This window comes from Emys orbicularis, chromosome 3 (genome assembly GCF_028017835.1).
Source record: "Emys orbicularis isolate rEmyOrb1 chromosome 3, rEmyOrb1.hap1, whole genome shotgun sequence".
In the NCBI taxonomy this organism is placed as follows: domain Eukaryota; kingdom Metazoa; phylum Chordata; order Testudines; family Emydidae; genus Emys; species Emys orbicularis.
In genome coordinates, this window is record NC_088685.1 from 8,302,758 (window position 1) to 8,315,452 (window position 12,695).

General features: G+C 45.9%; 1 protein-coding gene across 1 annotated transcript in view; it reads right to left on the reverse strand.

The window, feature by feature from the left end:
• Positions 1–12,695, reverse strand: part of INTS9 (integrator complex subunit 9) — an 85,412-nt gene that overhangs the window by 34,376 nt on the left and 38,341 nt on the right. The window contains exons 9-11 of the mRNA XM_065400917.1: positions 9,443–9,554; positions 2,229–2,409; positions 60–120 (exon numbers count right to left, since the gene is read on the reverse strand). Coding sequence (XP_065256989.1) covers positions 60–120; positions 2,229–2,409; positions 9,443–9,554 — 354 coding nt within the window. The remainder of the gene's footprint in view (positions 1–59; positions 121–2,228; positions 2,410–9,442; positions 9,555–12,695) is intronic.

A 12,695-nucleotide genomic window follows, 5' to 3' on the forward strand; every position in this document is an offset into this window, starting at 1 on the left:
TTTAGGAAGCCATCTAAATCTTGGCACTGATCACACATGGTGCCTCTGTATTGGCTTACCTCAGCATGAGGAAAGGGAGGTTCCGGGAGATACACCTTCGTCTGTTTATTATGACACAGCCTTTAAAAAGGAGGGGGAAAAACCTGGGTTAGAGACATGCAGAAAAACATACTGCAGTATCTGCTGCCATCTACTGTTAAGATTTTCTGGACAGTCATCCCACTTCCGTGACCTGCAGCACAAAGCCTCCCACTTTAACAGGGGGGACTGGAAACAACAAAAGAAAGAGAAGATGCCTGGGTGGGTGGGTATTATGATCTAAAGAAGGTGTACGTCAGTACAGGGCTGAAATTGCTTTAGAACCGTTTGATAATAAATAGAGTCCTCTTGCCTGTGAAAATGGATATGTCAGTGAATGCTGAATAACATCTTACATACAGTAGGACCTCACCGATTCTCATTCAATATCCTGCAAACCCCAATAACCCTCACAAAAAAACCTATTCAAAGGATTCAACTGTCTTCTCAAAGATTTCACCCTTCCATTTGCTGTAAACTAGTCCCCCTGTATACATTTCATTATTGTGGGTATAAGGCTAGCAAACTGCTTCTCTCATCCCTCCATGATGTTCACTGTCATCGGCTATTTTGCGTCAAGCATTCCTTTCACAAATTAGATAGTAAAAGCTATTGACTGACTTCAGCAAGATCGTTCGATTCATTCCGTCTTGGGAGGTAGAATAAAAGAGCAGATCTGGCAGTGGTCTAGGTGATGATGCAATTGTATAATATAGTAACATTATCTTGGTGACTTGTCCTAGGAAATCCAGCAAAAGAATCCTACCAGCATGATACATTTCTTAATTTTTATTATATAGCAACAAAACTAGGTCTAAATAACTCTGAGAAAAATTCCCACTGCACCAAAAAATTAAGCAGTTTGGGGCTTGTCCAGATGGATGTAATGTGCACTAGCCAGCCACACACTGTAGAGTGTTTTGACCTAGGTCAAAGTGTGGACAAAGCCCTTGGTCTAGCAGACTATCATGGGATTGTCAGACAAGAATTCCTCAGTTCTAACCCCAAATCTATCTGTGGTTTTAGAGAAGTCACAACCTCTGCCTCGGTTTTCTGTGAACAAGGTAAATATTTTACCTATTAAGAATGTCTGAGGATTAGTAGCGTCTCTACTGACTTTTGAAGATAAATTACCATACAAGTAGGATTAAAGTATGTTTTAAACTGGTCTCGAATAATAAATATTCTAGAATTTCAGTAAACTATTAAGCGTCTGAATTCTGCAAACTAGATGTAATTGACAAAATACGATTTCCACTTGCCTGCTATGCTTTGTGCTGCCACACCACTGTACTTGTTTAAAAAAAAAAAAAAAAAAAAAAAGTACTAACCAGTCTTGCAATTTTATAACACCTTGATTCAAACTACGTATACAGGAATCACTTAATTCACTATTAAAGTACAGCCACCAGTCAAATAAAATACAGCAGCTGTTTAACTGCAGTACTATTCAATGGGTATAATTTCGAATACCTACACTGAAATTTGGTTAGGGCCCAAAAACTAGATTCCCCTACTCTTGCTTAAAGTAGCATGGCCTCTTAATCCATCAGATCTTATCCTTTCCTTATCCAAATACTTCCAGAAGAATTCACTCATCTCAGTTTCTCCCAGCACACCTTGTTTTTCTGTCTTCCAGATCAAAAGATCTCTGAGGCATGGATTAGCTTATTTGTGTCGTACAGGATCTTATTATTGCTTAACAAATACATAATCATCACAAGTGGCCCGCAGTTCTATGGCTCATCTGAATTAGGAATATAAAAAACCTCACCAGCTTATGTAGCTGGACTGTGTATGCTCCTTGGAGCATTGAGTGAGACTCACAATAGGCAAGAAAAATGCATCTGAAAGTCACTCTGAGCTAGTGCATCATTTACTCACTGGCTCTGAGTGCCAGTGCCAAACATATCTGTGGTTTTTAAACAGATTCAGCATACATACTACTGTACCTAATGCCACTCTAATGACAGAACACCTATGCACACCTATTCCTGTAACTGAAAAGGCATGTACATAATTCCTATGTTGTGTATATCCGGAATGTTCCAAGTAGACAGAATCGGCAGCTATCAGCGCTCACTCTGCACACCTTTACTGTAATGTGTACGTTGGAATCCAGTCTGACAGAGTAGCCCACTAACACCTACCACTCGGCAAAGATCTGGGAGAACTCCAGGGAGCTGTTGGCAACAGGTGAGATGAAGTAAAAGGGGACATTGGAGAGTCCTGCAGAGTCGATGTACTGATATAGACACTCCAGCAGGTCATATATCACTCCAGAAGGATAACATGGAACCAGGACGTTTCCTCCATTCCGGACAGTCATAGCTTGAGGGAGAAAGAGAAGGGAGAATTAACAGGTTTCAAAAAGTGCTTTTCATCCCAAAAAGCTCTACAGGGCACAGGAAAGCAGCTATCTAAATAACTGGTGCACAACATGTTGCTTAACAGAGTGAGCAATGTGTGTAGACAGATTTCTGACCCCTCAAGATTTCACAGCCTTAAGTGAGACAAAAATCAGACCCTCCTCCTAAGAAAGCACAGCTTTGAGCAAAAGGAGCTTCTGTTAGCCTTGGGACTTATGATACACACTTGAGCCTGTCTGACACTCCATCCAGTAGAGGGCAGTGCTGCACCAGTACACAAGAGGAGAAATTTTGACTGAGGAAACTGACCAAAGACACTCCTGACATAAAAAACACTCTATAAATCTACTCCTGTCCATGCAGAACAGCTGTTCTTTGGGCTCATCTGAAAGATCCCATACTTTGTAAATTGTTGCTATTTCAGATAAATGGCTGAGGATTTTAATTTGTGGTTAGAAAGTCTAGTTCTTTCAAACCTGATCCAGCCACCCCAAACATGAAGGGATTTTCTTTTCTAAAGTTGCAAATGCTTCTAAATTCTTTCAACACAACAGGAGCAGCTGCAAAAGGTGTCAGCTGTATAAGTCATGGGCAGGCAGAGAACAAGTGGAAAATAATTATTTTCCTGTGCAATCTAGATAGATCTGAGTATGGCCCAGGAGAAACATTTTATTTCTATGGCTGCATGCAGCTACACAACTGCTGTAGCACCTTATGACAAAGCATTTCTCCCTTGTCAATCTCAATGAGAAATCGTTGCCGAACTGGGATTTCTTCCGTGGCCATGGGGCAAAACCCATCTACTGATGTTAATTGAAATGCAGCAGCAGTAATATTATGCATCAAAGCATTAAACAAAAACCTGTGAAAGAGCTGGAAATGCATATATTAAATCTTGCTGTAATTATGTCCGTGACTTCAATTTGTTGACAAACTCATATGGGCAAAGATCTAGCACTTTAGGGGTATTTAGGTGCCTAAAGAAGTATATGGGAGCTTTTGAAAATGCCACTACATGCCTAGGTGCCCAACTTCAAATAGGAGTTGCGTTTACTACATACTTTTTTCGACAATGGGTCAGAGAGGCCTTTCCCGGTATTTATCAGAGCTGTATTACACATCAGTGAAGGTCAGGAAGAGGACTGGGGTTACTGTCCTCTCCAGGGCCGCCCAGAGGGGGGGCAAGTGGGGCAATTTGCCCCAGGCCCCAGACCTCTCAAGGGCTCCCACGAGAATGTCGGAGGCTCCCCCCGCTTCCGCCTTCCCACATCCCCCGGCGCCTCAGCGCGCCGCGTCCAGGAGCAGCCTGGGACAGAGCTAAAGCGGCGTGGCTCCCCTGGGGCCTGAGCTCCTCCCACTCGGAGCCGCGTGGTAAGGGGGCGGGGCTGCGAGCTGCGGCCGAGTGGCGGGAGCTCAAGTCCCGTGTAGCCATGCCGCTTTAGTTCTGTCCAGGGCCGCTTCTGGACGCGGCGCGCTGAGGCTCCGGGAGAGGGGAGAGGGGAGAGGGGAGAGGAAGCAGCATGGTAAGCCCCTCTAAGCCGGACACCCCCCTCCCCCACAGCCCTGACCCCCCGCTCCGAGCCCAGCCCCTCTGAGCCGGACACCCCCTGACCCCCCGCTCTGAGCCCAGCCCCTCGGAGCTGGACACCCCCCTGGCCCCCCTCAGCCCTGACCCCAGCTCTGAGCCCAGCCCCTCTGAGCCAGACACCCCCCTGGCCCCCTCCAGCCCTGACCCCTTGCTCCGAGCCCAGTCCCTCTGAGCCGGACACCCCCCTGACCCCCCGCTCCGAGCCCAGCCCCTCTGAGCCGGACACCCCCCTGACCCCTCCCACAGCCCTGACCCCCAGCTCCGAGCCCAGCCCCTCTGAGCTGGGCACCCCCTGACCCCCAGCTCTGAGCCCAGCCCCTCTGAGCCGGCCCCCCCTTACCATCCCCCAGCCCTGACCCCCAGCTCCGAGCCCAGCCCCTCTGAGCCGGGCACCTCCCGACTCTCCCCCCCCCCGCAGGTCTGACCCCCAGCTCTGAGCCCAGCCCCTCTGAGCCGGACACCCCCCTGACCCCCCCCCACAGCCCTGACCCCCAGCTCTGAGCCCAGCCCCTGTGAACCGGGCACCCCCCAACCCAGAGCCCAGCTCCCCACCCAGCCCTGGGCAGCAACAGCGCCACCCCCAGGCAGTGACAGCCCACTGGCACCAACCATCACCATCACCCAGCGACAGCCCATTATGTAATTGCAAATGTATACATACCATTAGAGCATTTAATGTTTTTAAATAATGTATTTTGTGTATTTTCAAATTATTAAAAATTATTTTTTGAATGTATTTCAATGGTTAGTATCATGTATTTGGAAATGTAAAAAATATAATACTGCAACTTTTTTTTATGGAAGGGGCCCCCGAAATTGCTTTGCCCCAGGCCCCCTGAATCCTCTGGGCGGCCCTGGTCCTCTCCTGGGTCACATGCAAAGTCTAATACTTCATTTTGATAACAATGAATAAAAATAATCGTCCTTTGTTTTTAAAACCAGCTAGAGGATTTAATTTTAAATTTCCCCCCAGCTGGCTTTGAAAATCTTAACTCCCTGTACCTCCCCCATGCCCATTTTCCAGATGAGGAATTTATACTTGTCTGCCTCACAGGAGCGTTGTGAGACTTAAATGTTAGAAAGTGCTTTGACCTCCTGCGGGATGATGTTGTAGAAATGCAATCTCAACCTAAGGAACTGGGTGACTATAGGCAAGAAGTGCTGGAGCCAAGAACAGAGCCCAGAACTCCTCACACCTAGCCCTTGACATCAGGATTGGATGACACTGCCTTCCATTCTTCCCAATTTAAACAGGGAGGACAATGGCACACTCAGCTTGAGGAGGGATTTAAACCAGGGACACGATTATGCCAGGATTTGGCAGAAGCTTTCGAAGAAGCTTAACGGGCTCTGTAAAAAGGTGTGGATAATGCCCCTGTGGGCTGGCATGGCACTGTCAGTGTGTCCCGCCTTTGCATCCCCTGACTGGGGTGGCAACAGGTTTGCTTTAACAGACCAGGGTAAGAAGAATCCCCCCCCCCCACACACACACCATTAACAAAATAGCACGTCCCATTTTAAGTCAGGAGCAGTTACAATAACCTGTTCAGAAAGTCCTCACATCAGGACCCTGGTGCAGAGCTCCCAATACCACAAAACCAAGTCTCTTGTCTGGTTGGGCTGGTCTCCTGGAGCCGGAGGCCACGTCTACACTACAGAATTATGTTGATCTAACTTACGTCGGCATACAGCCACTGCAGTTATTAAGTCGCTTGTGTGCGTGCACACTTGGCTCCTTGTGTCAGCGGTGCACGTTGTCAGGAGGAGCACTTGTATTGTCAGTGTGGGGCATTGTGAGATAGCTCCTGGAGGCCAATAACAGTCGATGTAAGCAATGCGGTGTCTACACTGACACTGTGAGTCGATACGGCTCACTGAGGTGGTGCAGTGGTGCGATTACTAAATCGGTGCAGAGACACTCTGACGTCAGTGGGAGCCAAATTTAAGTGAAGATCCTTCCACACAGCTAGGCCGATGCAAGGCAGCTTATGTCAATCTCACTGTGTGGTGTAGCCAGGCCTGAGACACAAACCGCATCCCACTGCAGCCTGCATGGCTTCTACTCCCCTCTTTTGCTCGCCTTCCTGTTCAAAGAGCCCAGCGCTAGGGCAGGCAGGGCCTCCTGGATTACACCCCAGGCTATTTCGGCCATAGACTCCAGTCTGTCCCTTAAAGGGGTAGTTTGCTTCTTCACAGTCTCAGAGTTTACAGGCTATGGCAAGCCATAACTTCCAGTTATAACATCTGCTCAAATCTAGTCTGCTCTCATTCCTTCCTCAGACAGGTTGAGCTACAGCACAATTTTAACGATCCCTTCTTTTAAGTACAGTTCATGTGCATAGCTCTATCTTATTCATGGCTCAGTGTTTTAAGTCTTACGTTTATTCCTAGAAAATATCTTATGACTTTAAGCTACATGTCTGGCTGACGTGACAGCTGAAAGTGGGGCTGACGGGAAATTCGCTGCCTCACTTGGATTTCTCCTTTTCCTTTTGTAGAAGTTTCTCCCCATTTTGGTTAATTGTGCCTAACTGCTTTCATTGAGTTATATCTCTCTGAATATTACATTGTTCATGAGATGTAGAGGGCATGACAGATAATTAAACACGTGAGCTGTAGACTTGCAGTGTTTTGCATAAACATTGTTGGTTCTGCCTATCCAGATGTTGGTTCAACAGATATCACTTGTTTGCCCAGTGTCAGTTACTTGCCTATACAGTACCTAGCACAACTCGATCCTAATCCATGACTGGGGTTCTAAAGTGCTACCATAAATGAAATATTAAGAGTGAACCCCAGCACCTATAAAACTGGGGCATTCAGACCACCTGAAAGTCTTCACAAATGCTTTGTTCTGTACACACTACAGCTGGACAGGAAACATTTTTCTCATCCCACAACAAATTTGAGATTTAAAAAAGTTTCCCATTTCGCACTGGGAGGAAACCAAGAATTTTGGGCATTTTTTGCAAAAACAGCAAGACATCCCCACCCCAGAATAGCCAAAAGCCCAGGAATTAGAGCCCTCTCCTGGGATGTGAGAGACCCAGGTTCAAGTTCCTATTCCAAATCTGGCAGAGCAGGGACTTGACCCTGGGACGCCCACATAGCTACTGGTTATTCTAGGGTGAGGCTCTTTGGAATTCCATCCTGCACCCAAGAAACCTTCCTGAAAGTGTCATCAACCCAGATACGTTCCCATGAAAAATTTCAGTTTGTGACAAACTGGCATTTTCCTACGAAAAACTTCAGTCAAAAAACTGTGCCAGACCAGACCGCTGTCTTTGAGTTGCATCTCTTTGAATATTACATGATGAGATGTAGAGGGCATGACAGATAATTAAACATGTTAGCTGTGGACCCTGCAGTGGTTTGCATAAACATTGTTGGTTCTTTCTATCCAGATGTTGGTTCAACACATCCTTTGTTTGCACAGTGTCAGTTACATGCCTACAGAACTGGACCCTAATCCATGACTCTCCGTAACACACAAATCTACTCTCAGATACACCAGGGTGACTTCTACAGATGTCAATGTGTGTATCTGAAAGCAGAGTTTTGAGCCCAATTTATCTTGATGATGTACTCAAAATTTAATATAGTATTATAATCTTGGCATTTCAAATTTAATCTTGTTCAGTAACTCCATAATAAGTTGGTTCAATTTACAACTCAAAACAAGATACTTGAATTTCCAACAGCTGCTGGTGCAAGGTCAAATTGGCATCTGAATAAAAACACACCCACAGACAGAGTCTGGAAATTTTGCTGATGATGCCCAAGGCAATGCAAATACAAGTCCAGCTTTCATAGCTGCAGTGTATTGGTGCAGCAGCGCTGAGCACTGTAGAAAGTGGTTTGTCAGTAAACTAATCTGACTTGGAAGACAAGCTCAGGGTGGGGAATCATGCATGTGACCCTAATAATGGGAGTTGGGTGTCTAAGCCACAGAGTGCTGTGATGAAAATGAAAACTGAGCTGAAGGTGAAGCTTTTGCGGTTACACTCCTGATCTTAGCTACATGTTAATAGTCACAAACATGCCGTTATTTTAGGATATTGGAAAAGGAATAAAATGTGTGTCTGCTTTGTCGCATAACAAAATGCAAGCAATTCACAGATTTTAATGCTCAGTGACCATTATGATCATCTAATTTGACCCCCTGTGTAACATAAGCCATAGAATTTCATCCAGTAATAGCAAGGCCAATGTCCTGTGGTTGAATGGAAGCATAGATATCTTTTAGAAAGACATCCGCTCTTGATGTAAAAACTTCAAGTGGTGGAGAATCCAGCAAATCCCTTGGTCAACAATTTGCCCTCTAACTAGAATTATATCCCCACATTGGGATTCAAAGAGAATCTTTAAAGTGGGAGGGAACATCCATCTAGTGATTTTGTGCTTGTAAATTCTCACCCATGCATAAATTCAATCTACTGCTTTTGTCAGAAGGAGTTGGCAAGCAGGAGCCAAGATTCCTGGGTTCCGTTCCCAACTCTGCCACAGGCTTCCTTTGTGACCTTGGGCAAGTCACCTAACATATGTGCCTCAGGATTCCCCAACTGTAAAATGGGGCTAATAATACTTGTTTACCTAACTATGGTGACGTGAGGCTTAGTTTATTTAGGTTTCTAGCCCTGTGAGTTCCTCACTATACAAGAGTGAAGTTGTGATTTTTGTTACAATCCTCCTTCAAAATATATAGTTTACAATAAAGGTGTTTGTTAGAAGAACTGGCAGAAGCAGCAGAACATCTGTGAGGAGAAACCATGAGGACAGAGGAGTAACCACAGGAAGGAACGGGATTGGGAGGAGAAGAGAGGGGGAAAAAAGTCAGATGTCACATTCGAAACAGGCTGGGAAATGCTGCAACTCACACTCTGATGTTACAGCTTGCAATTAGCAGCTTTTGCAGCTGTGAAAGCTTGTGATTAGGTTTTATATTTCTGTGGTCTATAAATATATATAAAATAAAAAATAAAGCAGATTGTACTGTTTGCATCTGATATATTTGTAAGCCAGGTGTAAGAAAAGAAACAGAAAGGCACAAAAATGGTGTGCAAGGAAGGAAGGAAACAGCAATATTTCAGCTGGGGTGTCTATTCAAAACCTAGGCAACACGTAGTCGGTTGGCAGCGAGGCTGCATACTTAGCAAACCAAGAGCAGCAGATGATTAAATCTCATTAAGCCTGTTCCATTCCAAAACATTTGAGGTACAACCTGTGTCTCTAAAGGCACTTTATTAATGACATCAGGAGCACATCGTAAAATCTAAACAGCTAGTTTTATGCCAGAAGATATAGTCAGGCAACTTACTCAGTTCCGGGAATCACCGAATTATTTCCCACCAAAAGCAATGAATAAGATTATAAAATAAGCAAAGTGCTTCTTACAATAGCGACCTACCCAGGTTACTGCAGAACTCCCCCACCATGCCGTCTGGGTTAGCGGTGGGAATCTGGGTAAGCCCTGTCAGAATGAGAACATCGCTGTTTTTAAGAGAAGCCTGGTCCATGGCCTGAAAAAGAATGAAGTGAAGTAAATTCAGTAACAGCCACAGCACAGGTTTTCCCTGTTTTACAGTAAGAGGAGGATTGGTAATAAAGTAACAACACAGCAGTGCAGAGATCATGGAACAATTTAACTTCCGACCATCCTGCATCTGTGGAGATGCAACAAAAGCTAGCCAGAAGCTTAGAATCATAGATTAGGGTTGGAAGAGACCTCAGGAGGTCATCTAGTCCACTCCCCTGCTCAAAGCAGGACCAACACCAACTAAATCATCCCAGCCAGGGCTTTGTCAAGCCGGGCCTTAAAAACCTCTAAGGATGGAGATTCCACCACCTCCCTAGGTAACCCATTCCAGTGCTTCACTACCCTCCTAGTGAAATAGTGTTTCCTAATATCCAACCTAGACCTCCCCCACTGCAACTTGAGACCATTGCTCCTTGTTCTGTCATCTGCCACCACGGAGAACAGTCAAGCTCCATCCTCTTTGGAACCCCTCTTCAGGTAGTTGAAGGCTGCTATCAAATTCCCCCTCACTCTTGTATAGCCATGTCTGTATCTTCCAAGAAAAGTCATATTATTGAGTTGGAACAGATGAATCATCTTGCGGCTTAGGAGCTGACAGCATGGCTGAAATGTTAACACTAGAAATTTCTGAAGATGTAATGCAGGAAGCGTATTACCCCTGAGCTCCATAGACTGCACTGGCTTCCAACTAGGTTTCAAGTGCAATTCAAGGTGTTAGCTTTGATCTATAAAAACACATATTGCTTGGGTCTTGGGAACCTTCTTCTCTCCTGGGATCCTTGAGAGAGAAGCTGCAGATTTCTTAAATGGGGGAGCTGGAGTCAGGGTATTCTCAGTAGAGGGTCCTTAAATCTAGACCCAGCTCCACTGCCCCAGTGCCAGAGCTAGAGCTAGCCAATTTCAAGACACACTTTTAGACTCATTTACTTGTCCAGGCCTTTGTAGAGGTGGGGGGGGGGGGGGGGGGATGTAGGACGGGATGATTATCATGGGTTTTTGTGATCCATTAGTATTTTTATTAATGCACCTAGAAAGCTGTGACTGGTGCATTCAAAAAAATTAAATGTCAATCAAAAAAATTACATTTAAACCCCAAAGTTACATACAGTTGATAAAATAAAACTAAATGATGAAGAGTTGTACAGAAACCGCATCACAAACTGAACTACAGCATCTGCGGTGCAAGACGACAGTCAAACTAATGAAGAAAACTACCCTCTACATCACCACTCCTTTCAACATTAAACCCCCTCCCATGATTCAATCAAAATAGTGTTCTAGGATCTCCATTCTTAATTCATGTGTCTTTGCAGCTTGTGCTAGAGGCTTAAAATAAAAGATGGCTTCAATGTAATGGGTGTCTTCAAAGTGGCGTGCCGTCCTGATTCATTGTGTGCAAAGCATTGCACTGATCCCGTACAACCACAAAGTACAAATCAAACTGGATCCACTATGCATGGCTAAAGCAGGCAGGTGTCTGGTCCTACTGGCTGCAGTTGCAGGTGACATCTTGTCCATACATAAGCCATGCTATGTCCAGCTCCTAATGGACAGAGGCTTACACCACAGAAAATCACCATCACAATCAGCCCCTTTGCTGGCTCACCAGAGGCGCCAAAGACCAAATGGGCCATGAAAATGGAGTGGAAACTTCCATCTGTAGAGGCAGTCCCTCTAGGTCAGGGTTGAGACACATTGGTAGGGCAGCGTAAGGACAGTTTGCATTGTGTTGTGCTTAGAGAACTTCATTCTCTAGAGCAGTGGTTCCCAAACTAGGGGCGCCGCTTGTTCAGGGAAAGCCCCTGGCGGGCCAGCCTGGTTTGTTTACCTGCCGCGTCCGCAGGTTCGGCTGATCGCAGCTCCCAGTGGCCGTGGTTTGCCGTTCTTGGCCAATGGGGGCTGCAGGAAGCGGCGAGGGCCGAGGGACGTGCTGGCTGCCACTTCCCGCAGCCCCCATTGGCCTGGGGCAGCGAACTGCGGCCACTGGGAGCTGCGATCGGCCGGACCTGCGGACGCAGCAGGTAAACAAACCAGCCCAGCCTGCCAGGGGCTTTCCCTGAACAAGCGACGCCCCTAGTTTGGGAACCACTGCTCTAGGGCTAATAATCTGACATTTCAGAAGCATTAAATTAAATTGGGATGGCAATAAACTCTCTTCCCCCAACACCCTCACATTAATTATACAAAGTCTAAGATCAGAGATTATATTTAATGGGTGCTAGTATGGAATACATGTATTCCCAATACACAAACTGAAATGGTAAAGTGAGAAATTCACTTCTCCCCCCAGGGCTGAGCAATTGGACACGCTGCAGCTATGGTATAGTTGGGCTAGAGAAAGGAACTCTGGCCCCAGCCTGGGGGACCGCATTGCAATCCCCTCACAGCTAACATTGAAGCTTTTAGCATGGAGTAGCAGCTGCAGCCCCTGTGCACACCTTGTCTGGTGTTTTAGGGCCATGGATTCTCACACGTGGATCCCTGGCTTCTCCCCTGGCCTACCTCCAGCACAGATTTTTGCACCAGTCTAGGCAAGGCTGATGCAGAGACTCCTTCTGAGAAATTAAAGGACCCTGGCACAATTCCCATGTTCCCGGCGTAGCGTGAAGGCAGTGCAAAGAGCTTCACACCAGCCCTTGATCCCACCGATGAATTTCGCCCATTGTCTTCAATGGGAGTTGAGGGTGCTCATCACCTCACAGGGCCAGGCTCATAGACGACCATCTCTGAGTCCATGAATATGCATTGTATGCCTGCGACAAATGTAATGCACATACACAGAAGCGCCAATAATGCGGTAAAATAATATTGAGTCTGCCAGTGATAATGTACATAATGATTATGCTACATTAGATACCCGTAATTTCAGCTTCGACTGCACGGAGAGGGATTGCATTGATTCTTCAGGTTAATGTAAACAATCGGTCTTTAAAAGGCTTTTAGTGACACTCTTATCCACACTGTCACCTCCAGGTCTCCACTTTGGCGCCAGTAGGCAATTCCATGTTTCTGGGGCCAACAGGCATCTAGGCAATGTCTTCAATGGGAACCCTCTGTCAGAACTTAAGAGCGAAGAGCAAAAGCCATAGTGTGTGTCTGGCACAGAGCTCATCAAATAAATCCT